General features: G+C 45.4%; 1 protein-coding gene across 1 annotated transcript; it reads right to left on the minus strand.

Annotated features, from left to right (window-relative positions):
- Positions 1 to 773: 773 nt before the first annotated feature.
- Positions 774 to 14,065, minus strand: fbxo33 (F-box protein 33). The gene is made up of 6 exons (XM_079751797.1): positions 13,459 to 14,065; positions 11,409 to 11,519; positions 10,948 to 11,108; positions 10,668 to 10,861; positions 9,569 to 9,866; positions 774 to 8,042 (listed from the first exon to the last, which is right to left on the minus strand). Exons 1-6 carry the CDS (start codon positions 13,941 to 13,943, stop codon positions 7,777 to 7,779), a joined length of 1,515 nt encoding a protein of 504 aa, XP_079607923.1. The 5' UTR covers positions 13,944 to 14,065; the 3' UTR covers positions 774 to 7,776.
- Between the last annotated feature and the right edge of the window lie 767 nt (positions 14,066 to 14,832).

Here is a 14,832-nt window from a genome sequence, read left to right on the forward strand (position 1 = left end):
CATATTTGTGTTTCTCTTATAAATTGTACTTTTTTATATTATTGCATTGTTGAAGGGAGCCATAGACTGACTTTAATTGTGAATATGACCCAAACCATCTTGAAAAACGATAAAAAAAAGAATGGAGCAAAAAACATTTAGAAAACCCCTGCTTTAAATGAGCTGCGCATATCTCCTGACAAATGAAAGGTCCAAGACAATTCTTTTTAACTCTAGTAACATTTTATTTTGTTTATTTTGAACAAGAAAATTATCATATGGATTGGGTTTGACAACACAATACTGACCGCAAGCGGAAGAAAACGCAGAATAAACATTCAGGGGTTTTAATTATTTTATTGACTTATTAAAAGAGAAGCAATCAAATCAAAACATAATTCGGCCGGTTGCACTCTCCCTCCCATGCCCAGTTTATACCAGCCAGTAAAGGAGTTTTATGTACATTGGTTTTTAAACACAAAATAAACAGTGGTCCACAACAACAGGACCACAAAACCATTTTATTTTCCTACAATAAAACTGTTGGCGAGCTAGGTTCACCCTGACCAGAACAACCCTCTCCCTCCCTCCCTCTCACAGATGGAGCCAGAAGTAAACAGCTCTTACATGTTTTCAAATAGAAATTAAAGAATAAACATGATTTAAAAAAAGGGATGGTTCTGAAATGGGTCAACGCTACAACCATTGTGTAATTTCACTTTGCAATATTTTCTTAGCTAAATAGCACACCTGGAGCTGATTGACAAACAAGGGCACACACACACGTTATTATAATATGTACACACACACTGCTCAGAATTTCATTAATTATGATTAAACATCTTGGACCTTAAGAAAAATAGAGCAATCGATGTTATGCATTTTAAATGTGTTTGCATTTGAAATCCCGTCTGGCCTTCCCCCAGCGCCCAAGTTCCAAACACACACACACACACACACACACACACACACACACACACACACACACACACACACACACACAATTTAAACAAAAAGAAGTACTCTCTTCGCTTTACAAAGTGGACTCATAGATTGAACCTGGACATGAGTTACATAACTTTGTACATCACGGTAACACATTTTTGATATCTTTACAAATATGCATTGTGTTTAGTGTGCATCATATGTATCGCCATTTATTGGTTCTTGTTTTCTGAATACGCAGCAAGGCGTCGTCAGCACTGTTAATACCCCATTGTGGCCACTTAAGTAAGACTGCCGTTATTGCAAACTATCCTTGATTTAAACAAATGCACAACATTCGTATTGCTATTGTTATGTTCAAACTGGAGCCGCCTTAAGCCGGTCTCACAGAGACCAAGAGTTCGCTGCTGGGCTGGTTGACCACATTCTATAACAGCCTCAAATAAACACAATAAAAGTAGGATTTCGTGAGATTTTGGAGTAGTCACAACATAGTCAGCGTTCTCGTCATAAGGCCAAGTGTAGTCAGTCATTGCAAATCCTTACCAGATTATTTCTACCAAGTAACGGCCATGAGAGGAGAAAAATAAAGTTTAAGAAGAAATTAAGGTGTGGACAGGTGTATGCATTTCTCTTGCATAGTTGTGTAGAATGACTCTCAGAGCAGGCCCACCGGCCAGCTGGCCCTTCAGGAGGAATGAGCTCTGTTTTTTTTTTTACATTTCTTAAGACTGACTTTTGCGAACCAGAAAATAAGGACCCCTTGAGTCACCGTTACGTGATGAAACGCCAGAGTTGGCTAGAGTCGCTGCCGAGCTAGCAATGGTCGGTGGTATAATGGGTGGTTCCCAGGTTTAGCCCTACCTAAACTTCTGAAACAGTCAGTGAGACGTACTACATGTGCCATGCTGTTGACGCTTGCCCTGCTAAACATTCAAGGTCAGTACCCTTTAGAAACATCCCGAATCATCGGAATGTGAAGAGTCACACGCTCCTTCGGCGACAGACATGTTTCTGAGGCCCGATGTCGGTCCAGCCAGAGCTGGCTGGATCGGTTTGGCAGGAGAGGACCTCGAACTCGGGGTCGGCCTCCCAACATACAGAGGATGATCGTCAACTCCTGCACCAACCCCCGATCTAGAGGCGGCCTTCATCTGTATTCAGCTGTTACTGAAATAGAGAGGCTCCTCCTGATAAAAATCCACTTTCAATGTTCCTACGTTGTATTCAGTAGATGGCAATGTTCATTCAATATTGAGTATATAAATATAACTTGTATTTTAAAAAGGTCTCAGAAAAATATAATTAAAAGCAAACACACTAGCGAGCTTCTCAAATCCTGTCGTCAATGAGTAGTGCCAGAAATCACCCCTTAGTACATCAACTTAATCTGGCCCTCACCTCTCAAACCTCAGGGACGCCTTTTCCCATTGGCTAAAGTTAGGGCGAGGTGATAATCGTATAACCAATGGTAAGTCCACAACAATAAATGCCAACAAATAGAGCAATTGCATAACTCCTGTTTGGTGCTGTCCCTTTGGCTTTTTGTTGACCTTTGAGGCTGACCCAGAGCCTGAAAGACTTTGGCCACATTGTACCAAGGCTGCCACTCACAAAGTTGTCTCAATATCGTTATTATAAACGACTGCACAAGCAATATTGTGGACCATTTATTTGCTGGCAACACTCACCATGATTTATTGCACTATTCTACTGTGGGTTGAGATAACACTGGTAACTTAATGTGGACTTGGAAAGTGCTTGAATGCGTGTTATACTTGTGGCTCTGGGTTTGCCTTTAACAACGGTGTTGACAATGTTTAGATGAGTGTAGGTGTGGCACAGACTGCTGAATTGGTGCTACATTACCACACCCACACAAACGACTTTCCATAGCATATGTATCAGGCTATATTTGCTTGGTTTGGTGGAGTCACAGCAGATACCATCTCATGGGTGACAGACAAAGACATCCCTATGATAAACTATAGTAAAACAACTTTCCCTCCATTGGGGCTACGGCGGCCTGCACCTAACTGAGCCACGACGCTAAAAACACAGCTTTAAACGTCAACGCGGTCTGAGCGTTATTGATCTGTAAACAAAAGGCTGTGTTCTCTCTGCATCTGTTTACCGCTCTGGTGTAACAAATTGTTCAGTGCGCTCACACACAAAGCCTTTAACTCCTGTATGAAGTACATATGGGTCTTGAGTGTAGAATAAATGTTAAACGAGGCTAATAATACTGTGCTGTGCCCTCGCACCTCCCTGTTCCATTGCTTGGAATGTACATCTCAGAGATTGGGTTTAGTACCTGGGGACGGTCAACTTGCTGCCATCAATCCATCCCTCTCAACCCGTATTAACACATTCACAGAGGTGGCTTTGGCCGGCAAAGATCTCTCCTCGTTGGGTTCACATTGAGCCAGGTGTCTTTTTCAACCATCGGCTGGAATTGGTGGCCCCTTGTTCAGTGGACAAAGCTACCTGGTGAATCCTCTTATAGGGTGCTCTTAGGAATAGAACCCAGACAAAGATTCAAGGAGCACAGGCAGGCTCATTATAACTGGAGTACCTCACGAACCGGTCCTGTCCAGCCAGCAGTCTCGATACCTTCTTAAACAGAAAGGACCAAAAAGTAAAAAAATAATTCTTTGTATAAATATCTGAATGTGTGACCAAACACATCGGACAGTTTGCCAAGTCCTTAAGATGGCCTGAGAAATGACCCAGGCATAACACCATCTGGAATGTTCCATGTAAGAGTATCCATCCACCACTTCTAAGGTTCGGCCTAAGAGGTATGGCCTCGGCCTTTGTTCCTTCTTGGTTGCCCACAGTGTTCAGAAATGCAAAACAAAGTACAACTTCAGACTTGGAGTTGCACATTAAGGCCCTTTTGGCCTACCTGCAGGCTTTCTGGACTCAAAGACGCCATAAATTTTGGGACAAGTTCAAGCCTGACAGCCAGCTGGTGATGAATCATAAAAAACGTTCACGTCGCTTCCTTTTTTTATTCTTATGATATTTCTTTTTACAGCTGTGGGTTTTCCCATTTTCACGTTGTTTGCAGACACTGGTCAAGGTTGGGGCGCTACTGAACAATATCAGACACCATGTGGCGTTGGGTAGGGTCAAAATAAAACCGACTGTCTAAGGAAATACTAGGGGTGTTCTGAACGGCGAGTTCAGTCAGAACAGAGTTAGTCAGTCAGTGGCCACTTCAGACATGGATCTGATAATAGTTGTGTCATGGTCTTTGGCAGCATTAAAAGAAAAAACCTTTCAGGAGAACAGTAGATCCAGCTGCAACTAATACACTTGTAACTATCGTCATAAATACATTAAAGACATTGGCCTGAGCTATTGTTACAGCACCTCTACTTTTCCTTCATCCTCAAAAATAAGGAAAACATGACCTAGCCCTGAGAACAAATCAATAATATCAGTTTTCTGCTGTTGTGGAAGGGGAGACTGTAGTGGTACACATGCATAACTCAAGCTTCTGACACCATGATAAGACTCTTTCAATGTTGTAACTTCAGTGATCAGCCAAATTAAACTATAATGCAAGAATGTCGATAGTGCCGGAAGCATTGTTCAGAAATACTATTCTGCCCTCACTTCTGAATGCAAGTGGACCTAGAGCTCATCTGTAAATATTGTTGCCGCTTCTACTTCTCAATGTGTCCTGGACTGGAAATAATACCCAATATCCATTAGAAGAGGAATCAAGGCTTATGGCTTTGTCACTTATTACAGCTATAGTCAGCCCATTGTATGGCCAATGAGATATGATACAGCAAAGAAAGTGTACGAAAGAAAGAGCAGATGGAGACTTTGTCAAAGTGTTCGCGTTATAATGAGCATATTGGTGCTAGCTAGCCTCACAATACATTCTGTAGAGGAGTGCTCTCCTCCATCTTTGCTTTCATTAGTATGCCATGAAAAGATAAAGACACAACTCGCCAACAGGGACCATTTGAAATTGCTATCAGGTTTGCAGGATTGCAGTTTCCCCTTCAATGTGTGCCTGGCTCAAATACGAAGCCACAGAAAGCTACCTGAAGAGAATCTAGGTACCAAAGTGTATTAATCCTGAGTTGTGATCCAAAGTCTATAAAGATTATCAGGTCAGGACCACAAATACAGCTCAACTACCAGAGGACTCCTTATGTGCACACATTCTGCTAACTTCTTTCCTGGACTGGATACTAGGTGACATATGTCCACCATACACAGTTCATAACTGGAATGCATCATTTGCTTCTGCAACACTGTTATGGCATATAATATTTTAGGCAATGCAGATGGAAGAATTTGGCCAGCGATTGTCAACGTGTGGCAAACACCTGTTAGACGTGTTGAAGGCCACTTGCTCATTGGTCGTACCCTTCCTGCTCTTTTGGACCCCAGTGTTTCAGTCTTCTCCACATGTACCATAACCTTGAACCTATAGTTTGTAGAGATATTAATCTACTAATCAATCGACTAATCGATTGTGACGGAGCGGTAGGTGTATAGGTTGTACACACATCTGCAGGCATGGCCATTTGTCCACGAGCTACAAAGCTAGACGCTATTGACCATGCCAGTCAAAAGGGTCAGATAGTGTGAAGGCCTACGCCCCCTTCACCACCTCCACACCAATAGTTCACAGTAAAGATGGGACTGACAGCTTGGCATTGCCATCCTCTCTTATCAACCTTAATCTTTGAAAAATAAATGTACGACTAGGTCTTGATGGAGAAGCCAAAGGTCCGAGACACGTTGGATCATTAACAACCACAACAACAAAGAACAAAGGACTGGAACACATACTGTTGTTTTCAAGGCATCTGTGAAATAAGAAAGTTCCCACATTAACAAACTACGTGGTGGTTCACAAGTCTTGGCCATCATCAACACCGCCTTGGTGGGTCACTGCGATATTGCAAGCCTAACCTAGAAGACAAACAGACTTGTGTCCAGTATCGACAACCAGAAGTGGCCCTGATTGTTCTCTTGAGGGCCCCATGTCACCCTACTGTACAGATCACCCAGATGCGTGTTGTCATTCACAGCCAGATGTAACCTTCACAATGGTAATCAGTGAATATGAGTCCAGGCTGCTTATCGCTAGGTAACCACCTCTTTGAGAACAGTAAAATGTTATCATGTGCAGCATCGACACACACTTTGGACTTGCATTAATAACATTACTTGAGCAAGACCAACTATGTTCATTCAGTGTTTCATAACTCCATTTGTTTTATTGCACAAAACTAGGGAAAAAGGTTGCAGAGTGCTTGCAGGTTCATAAAAATAACCGATTATTAACGAATACTATTTCGGCATCCTATCCTTTCGACAACCTATGCTTGCAAAGACTACACTTTTTTTTTTCCTTGGAGGGATTTTCCTTTTCAAGCTGCGGTAAAAAGGCCAAATCCCTTTAGTTCAGTAACTCGGCAGTATATGCATGCTCTCTTGCACGTTGAAAGCTTTTTGTTAATAAAACGCATATGCCTCAAATTTAAATACCTTGAGGATGACTCTACCAATGTGATGGACACCAAAAGTTGGTCTGACTTCATATTCGATAGTTTTTCAGTCTTTCTCTCTACGGGAGGCAACAGGCAATGTCAGTAAAGAAGCTCTGAATTGCCTCTTGCCAGTTGAGGATGGCGCAAAGCTAGGAAGAGCATGAAGGGACAAAACGGAAGAGCACTAAAACCACCCATCTCCCAGTGGCTGGAAGACCTTCAGTGGACTTAGTGATAAGGCAAATTGCCCTGATGGGATAATACACCACGGCATGGACGTCAACCTTTTAAAAACAGCTATGGAAATGGGTTGGAGTCTTCCAGAACCAAGCAGGACTTTGTGTTAAATAAGCATGACAACATCCTCACGTGGTGGCTCCGTCACTCTCAAAAACATCTGCTGACATAGAATCCCTAGGTTGGTCAGCGAGATAGCCAATGGGAGGCTTGAGTTACCAACTGTGGCAATTACAGGAGGATTTGCAATATTCATAGCCAGTTTTAGGGAGATTTGAGATGCCCAAGCCTCATACAGCCACTTCAGCACTTCAGCACCCACCCTCGCCAACTATGAAACACAAGACCAGCAGTGGTGCTCATAAAATAAACTATATGGGCCCAGGACTACAAGGAGTATGTGAGCTGAAGCTAAGCAATGCCATCGCTAGGTAGGAACAGACTGAAACAGAGACAGACACAGCAAGAAATAAAACCACTTGAATTTGTTCAACAACTTGCACTCCACCCATACCTGCACTTTCACCTCCAACCAGTTGACCCCTATTCTGATCCCCACAGCAGTATAGTCCTATAGTTGAATATAAATATACACAGACCGTATTTATATAGGGGACACATTGCACTTGGATTGCAAGGGAGAAAGAAAATGAAAGAGGGGCGATTCACAATTGAGCTCTAAATGGAATTACAGGAAGTTAGGACAGGAAGTTGGACAGGAAGTTAGAGATGGATCAAGCCAGGCCAGAACAAACCAAACCAGGCCCCAGGAGAAAAGAAAATCACTCTTTAACATAGAGAACTTGGTAACGTGAAGATCTCTATTCAAAACCAGGGTACCAAGCAGGTATGCTCACAATTAAAAGAAAAAGCTAAACTCTAATGATGGAAAGAAATGTCAATAAATAAAATCCAATAGTTTAGCTCAAATCAGATCGTGAATATAGGGTTAGTTTGTTTACAGATCAAGTTCTGATTTTTGGTCATAGATAAGATGTAGTCGACTACAGCCTAAGTGGTGCCTGGTGAAGGATTTGATTCTGACCCGGTGCCTGGGGTGGGCCCCAGTCCTCCATCCAACCCCCCGGAGCTACATGCCCGTGCTGAAGGCGTGCATCTCCCGGTGGAAGTGCTGCGTGGGCTCCGGCAGCACCAGGTTGGGCTCAAGGCTGGGGTGCCAGACCCGGCCCAGGCCCAGGGACACCTCCTTGACCAGGTTGTGAACGGGGTCCCCCTCCACGTACGTCCACTGGTCGGGGTCGAAGTCGATGCTCTCCTCGGTCACAGCCAGGACACGCAGGCTGGAGCCCCGCAGACGAGAGATGGCCACCAGGTTGTGGGACCAGATGGTGTAGCCTGGAGTTTGGGGCCAAGGAGGGAGTTACATTTAGGGCATTTTGCTGATGCTTTTATCCAAAGCGACTTACAACCAACCATTCATTCAAAGCCAAAGACCTCTACCGACAGCGCTGTAAAATTCATGCTCAAGCTAACATGCTTATAAGGAAGTTCTCTATGTGCTCTGACTCTGTGAAATGCTCCCTGTTTAGACCCTACATCACACCGTTATATACTGTTCAATTCACTGTTCAAGGCACTCTTAAGACAGCTAATGTTTAGTTTTATGTGTTGCCTGGACAAGTCAGAGAACCACATAATCGAAGCCCTAGTCAGCCCTCTGAAAAGCTGCTATAGATTCACTTCTATGTTAAGACGCATTGGCACAATAGCCTGTATGTATTTTTGTAACTCCTTTCTTTTTTTTAATACTATTTATACTGTATGATGTGTTATATGGACCTGTGTCTGCAATAAAGCTTTATTATTATTATTATTATCATTATTATTCACACACGTCTACCTATTCAGGAGCAGTCAGGGTGAGGTGTCTTGCTAAAGAACACCTTGACACTCCAAGCCGGGGATTGAACTAGCAACTTTCCGGTTACCAGTCAACCCGTTCTACCTCCTGAGCAACTGCTGCCCAGTCAATAACCGAAAAACACTTCAATTCTTCTGTATTGAGCTTGGAGATTGTTACAGTTCATTTTCCTTTACTACGTAGAGAGCAACATAGGAAAAACGTTTCTGCTTTAGCGCAGAAAGGTTTCTGCTTTAAAAGTCAAACCAAGAAGTACCTAATGGATGAACATTGATAAATGCCTGTGAGATGCATTTTTCCACTTTGGTTTAACCTCAGTGAGTCTGGGATCCAGTAGTCCTATTATACAGAACAGTTCCTGGGCCCAGAAGGCACCGAGCTGGTGTGAATTCTCAGAAGGCAAGGGGCAAAGACACGCCTGGTCTCCTTTTTGGAGATAGTCTAACAAAGAGGAACTCATTTGCGAGAATGGATGAAGCTTTCAGAAGAGGATTTTTGTATGTGTATTTCTACAGTGGCCAGTAGGTCAGGGAAGTTCATTGGATACCATTTTACAGAACACTACTCTACATGATTGGTCTAAACAAATTCTAAAGTCTGTTTTTGAGAGACCACACCTCAGTTAATTACACGTAACCAAATATTGACATTTCAAACGGTGGAGATTAGCCCGTTCCGCTGGCATGCAAAGCAGCCACACGTCAGCCATGAGCGTGGCGACTCCACCACTAAGAGCAGCGAGATGAGCACGGACCAACAAACAAACCATTTTCAACGAGTTACGCAGACAACAATGGAACAGCGTACTGGTACAGAACGCCGAAAGACTCCGATGGCGGTCAACAACACAAGGCAACAGCCAGCTCGTCAGGAGCAGTCAGGGTGATGCCTCTTGCTCAGGTACAAGGAGGAGCCGGGGATTGAAGTAGCAACCTTCCCGTTCCCAGTCTACCCGCTCTACCTCCTGAGCTGAAGCCAGCCCACAGGGAGCCCCCCTCACCGTGTATGACCAGCACGGCCAGGTGCGTGCAGCGCCAGGCCAGCAGCACCAGCGGGTCCTCGTTGCGGTTGACGCTGAGGTCGGGGTAGTGGCCGTCGTCGCGCAGCAGCAGCAGGTGTGTGAGCGTCTTGTGGTACTGCTGGGCCACCAGCTCCAGCGCCCCGTCCGTCACCGTCGAGCTGTAGCTGTCCAGGTGAAGGCGCTCCAGCGGCAGGCTGGGCTTCAGCACGCGCAGCAGCTCGCCCCCGTCCACCTCCAGGGCCATGATGTAGACGCGCAGGTTTGCGCTCACACGGACCTGTGTGTGGAGAAGGCTCGTTAGGCAGGCCGGGTCGTCGCACGCCGTTACTTTTCCTCTCATTAACGCGGCGATGTAGCTCTGTTACACTCGGATATCTGCATGGATTTGTTTATATTCTCTTGCTGAACACGTTGAAAGGAAAGGCACACCAATCAGATGGGTCCTGTTGACCGTGTTTTATTAGTAGGCTGTGTTTGTGGAACACAGTTCAAGGTCTACTTGCCGATCACTTGTGAGGAGTGTGGAGGGGGCGGATGTCTGCAGTGAGGCTAGAGCTGATCCTAAATATGTCTGGTGGCCAGTGGCAGAAACATTTGGAAAAGATTATTTTTTTTAAGCCTTCAGCTAAAAACACCAACAATTTTATTCCAAAGAGCTTAATCAATACTAAATTCCGTTTTTCCCTTAAGTAATGACAGTTTTAACTTCAGCCAATATTTACCAGGTTTAAGTTTAAAGTTCAATATTAACACTGGACACCATGAGTGTGATTCAGAGCATGGACATAATTTTAAAACCAAAAAAAAAAAAAAAGACTTTACATTTATTAAAGGAGTTAGCACTATAATTTGTGTCCAGGATGACTAAAAGAACTGATTCAACAAACCATTGGTCGGATGGATCTTATTTCTTTAATATATAAAATTCACAAGCTTCATAGTTTTTATTAAAACACTCCAAAAAAAAAAAAAAAAGCTCAATAAGTGTATGAACAAGATTGCAGTGGATTGACGCCGTGTTTGTTTTGGGTCGGTGAGGACTGTACACTGAACCATGTGTGGAGGCGCGGTGGGTTACCAGAGCCTTCCAGTCGTCGTCGGTGGCCGTGCCTTCAAGGGTGGCGGCGTTCAGCAGCAGGGAGAGCCGGTGTAGTGGGACACGCTGCTCCGACGCCAGCAGGCCGCACAGCTCCGAGGTCAGGTCCGAGAAGTCCAGCGCCAGGGAGCGCAGGCCAGCCAGGCGCTCCACCTCCGTCGGACTGATGAGCGGCGCTGCAGGAGGACGAGGGGCGGGGATCACGTTAGTCGAGTTCTGACTGACCTGAGGAAGGTCTGGAGTGAACAGTGAGATCACGTACCCATCTGATGGTCCAACAGGCTGAGGTGCTGCAGACTCTGGGCCGACAGGTTGGACAGAGAGGCCAGGGAGCACGGCGTCACCAGGCCCAGCATGAAGCCGCACGACAGCCAACGGAGCTGTCTGCTGTTGGACAACAGCTCAATGAACAGCTGCTGGATCCTACACCGACCGACCGACGCCGGATAGACAGAGAGACAGGTAGGATTAAAACCAAACCTTTACGTGTGACGGTAGAAGGGCCACAACAAGCAAAAACAGAGGGAGCTCTCCATGTTACCTTACAGGCTTGTTCTGTGTGGAATTCATTGTGTGCATCACAAGGATATCAATTAAAACAACCAAATAGATCATAATCCCTGTTTGTGTTCACATATTTCGCCAAACCAAACTTGTTGGCTATAAGCTGAATAACAAAAAATGGTCACTGAAATGGCCTCCTGCCATCGGCCTGCCACTCACTCTTTAATCTTCTTGTCTCCGTGGTGAATGTGCTGGAGGTAGGAGGTGTCCAGCAGGCCTTCCTCCTGGAGGACGCAGGTGTCTGCGTACATACTCAGCTCCTTCAGGTTCCTGAAGGATACAAAGGATAGCGACATAGACAAGTACATTATAACATAACCTCACAAAATATATTAATCTATTGATTATCCTAATAATGGAGTCTGTAAAACAGTGCAAAAAATAATGGCTAAATGGTATTGGCTGAATGCCAATTATGATGAGAAATTTGAAACATATTAGGAACTAAAATATGAAATAGTATAGTTTTATAATTGTTTGATAAATTGGGGAAAACAATTTGAATGTGTCGCATTCAGAATGCATGAAATTTGTCTGCATTCATCTTAACATGCAGCTTCTTTACACCAATTCAAATCACCCAATGAAAACTCCTGTGTCTACTTTCCCATTGTGTTATGCGTCAAAACGTACTGAATAGCATTTGATTGTGGTGCTGTGGAGTGGCATTGAGGTGCTTACGTTTGTCGAGGTCACCATAGCTGACTCAAAACACTGCTCATTCCCCAAACATCCCTATCCAGTCAGTCACCCCCCTCTTAAGTGATCAACTGCAGAAAGCCAGAACTAGCAACACCATCTACATGGATGGCTGTATTAAAGCCTCATCACAGCAAGCATCTTAGGGGAACTGATACTAGTGAGATGAAGGCAGAAATCATTTCCAAGTAAAGATGGACATGAGAATGCCTGGTCGGGCTTGAATATCATTCATGTTTTGTGAAGTGAAATAAGCGCCAAGGCCTAGCGTCAAGAAGAATACAGTCTGTATGCAGAGTGTTTCATCAGGAAAGAAAGCATCTAAAAGCACGCATGATACAACATGTCAACAATGTTCAACAGAAAAAAAAGTAAAACATTGGATGCTTAGCAGCTTATTTTGGATCAATAATTTAACTTGGTTCATTAAGGGAGAAAATGTGGCTAAGTCAACCGGCTACAAGACGATTTAAACAATCTTAATTTCAATTTCGAGGGGGCTATGATGCAAATGACTATTTGTAGGCCTATTATTGACAGCAATGGGCTCCGTGATGTGAGAGGCTCTGGAAGTGTACTTTTTCAGCACCAGAAAGCTGTAGAACCGAATTAAATCTGTCAAACGGCCACCATCACCGCATAACTTATCCGTGCGCTCAGGGTCACGTCATCCACCTGTTCTTTAATCAGTCTACACGCTGAAACGAGATGCAGGTGTCAATGCTGATCTCAGCGTTAACATTACAGTAGCAGCCAGTCACCTAGCATTCTCTCGGCCCCACCGGTGCGGCTGTATTGTTGTTGCTGGTGTGACCGCCGGTGCAACAATACAACCCAGGAGAAGGGACCTGCTACAAAAGAAACGCAGACTCGCGTTTGACGCCGAATGCATTCGGCTGGATGCATGACCCCGTCCGTCCGTCCGTCCCTCATTAGAGCCCGTCCGCCCACACAGAAACCGTCCATCCCACACAGAGCCCGTCCGTCCAACAGAGCCCGTCCGTCCCACAGAGCCCGTCCGTCCCACAGAGCCCTTCCGTCCCACAGAGCCCGTCCATCCCACACAGAGCCCTTCCGTCCCACAGAGTCCGTCCATCCCACACAGAGCCCGTCCATCCCACACAGAGCCCGTCCATCCCACACAGAGCCCGTCCGTCCCACAGAGCCCGTCCATCCCACAAAGAGGCCGTCCGTCCCACACAGAGCTCGTCCGTCCCACACAGAGCTCGTCCGTCCCTCATAGAGCACGTCCATTCCGCACAGATCCAAGTGCCATGTCTGCCTGGCTCCAATAAAACTCAAGGGTCATGCTTTTAGTTTGCTAGAATGCACCCACCAGGCTCCATGACGTCACTGCTGATGTCAGGGTTTGTTTTTAGCTCAGAACGCCTTGTAGGGCTTCTTGCAACGTGCGACGTAAATTTCCTCATTTTTAGGATACTGGGTAATATCTGTGTGTCTTAATTCTATCATGCAATACACAATGCACATCCAATGCATTCATCCATACCTGTTGTTTCGGGTGCAGGTCAGCACGCACAACATCTGGTCCAGATAGGTAGCCGTCGCTTCTCTACATCGTGGGGAGGACTGTGGGTCCCTCTGCAGCGGGGCAGCGTGGTCCCTCTGTGGGGCAGCGTGATCCGTCCTGCCTGGAGGCGCCTCCTGGTTCGCGGGGCCGAGGTGACCGTCCACCGGGCCGAGGTGACCCTCCACCGGGGCCAGCTCCAGCCGCAGCTCCCGCACGAACGAGCCGAACTTTCGCATGAGGAACTCTAATCTCGGGGTAGCCTCGGACCCGCAGCCGCCGCCGGTACAGCCGCCGCCTATCCGGAGCTTGAGCCTAGTCCAGAGGGCCGGGTAGAAGAGGCACTCCCTCCATCGGGAGCACACCGCCGAGGCCCGCAGCTTGTCCCGGTCGGAGAGGAAGGAGAAGACGTGGACGATGAGCTCGCTGGGGAGAGCCATGGCTCCGACACCCCCACACAGAGCCATGGTGTAATTAACAGGTCGGGTCAAAATTGACCAAAAGCTCACTTGACGGTAGAAATAAATTAAGTATTTGAAGCCGTGGTAACAGTCGATGTGTGAAGGGTAAAGTGCTTCTTCCTCCTGGGTTCGAAAACAAACAGTGCTTTAGCAGCAGTGTTGCCAGATTTCCAATCAAACGAATTTATCAATCTGGCAACCCTGGCTGCAGGCATGCTGCAGCCAGGGTGGCAAGATTGGGCCAGATTTCCCTCCCAATCTGGCAACGCGTTTTAGCAGCTCTGCCTTCAATACTACAGGACGCCACCACTGTACTCATTCCACGGGGGTCGGTCAAACAGTTACCTTTGACAAAATATCGATGAATCTTCTGTGTGTTTCGTTTTATTTCATGTTACCGTTATATTGGCACGTGTTATTTATAGATGAACTACAATGAACCCGGCAAGCGCTTTTTATTTTTACGACGTTGTGTTATACAAACATTTTAGTGGATTGGTTTGTTCCTGAGTGCTGCTATTTTTGCCATACACATATTGAACACTAGAGAGCGCCCGATTACCAAGTGGCTATAAGAGCTCACCGAACACGTGAGCTTTATTATGGAAAGGCTTTCCAGTCGACACCCCCGGACTAATACAACGAAATATAGATGATACAGTGGAGCCTTGGGTGAGTGGTTCGTTTCTCTGTTTTTATTACTTGCTTTATTAGGTGAGGCCTGCATGCAGCGCTTAACTATTGTTCTTCATAAGTTTTATTCTTTCTTTCTTTCTTTCTTTCTTATTCTCTACAAACTTTGGGACCTATCTCCTTCCTCAACTTTTCACCTAGAGACTCCATTCAAATTTTTAAATATTCAGAATAGCTTGGAATCGCGCGCATCTTTTCAGAT

This window comes from Pollachius pollachius (assembly GCF_949987615.1).
Source record: "Pollachius pollachius genome assembly, chromosome: 15".
Lineage (NCBI taxonomy): Eukaryota > Metazoa > Chordata > Actinopteri > Gadiformes > Gadidae > Pollachius > Pollachius pollachius.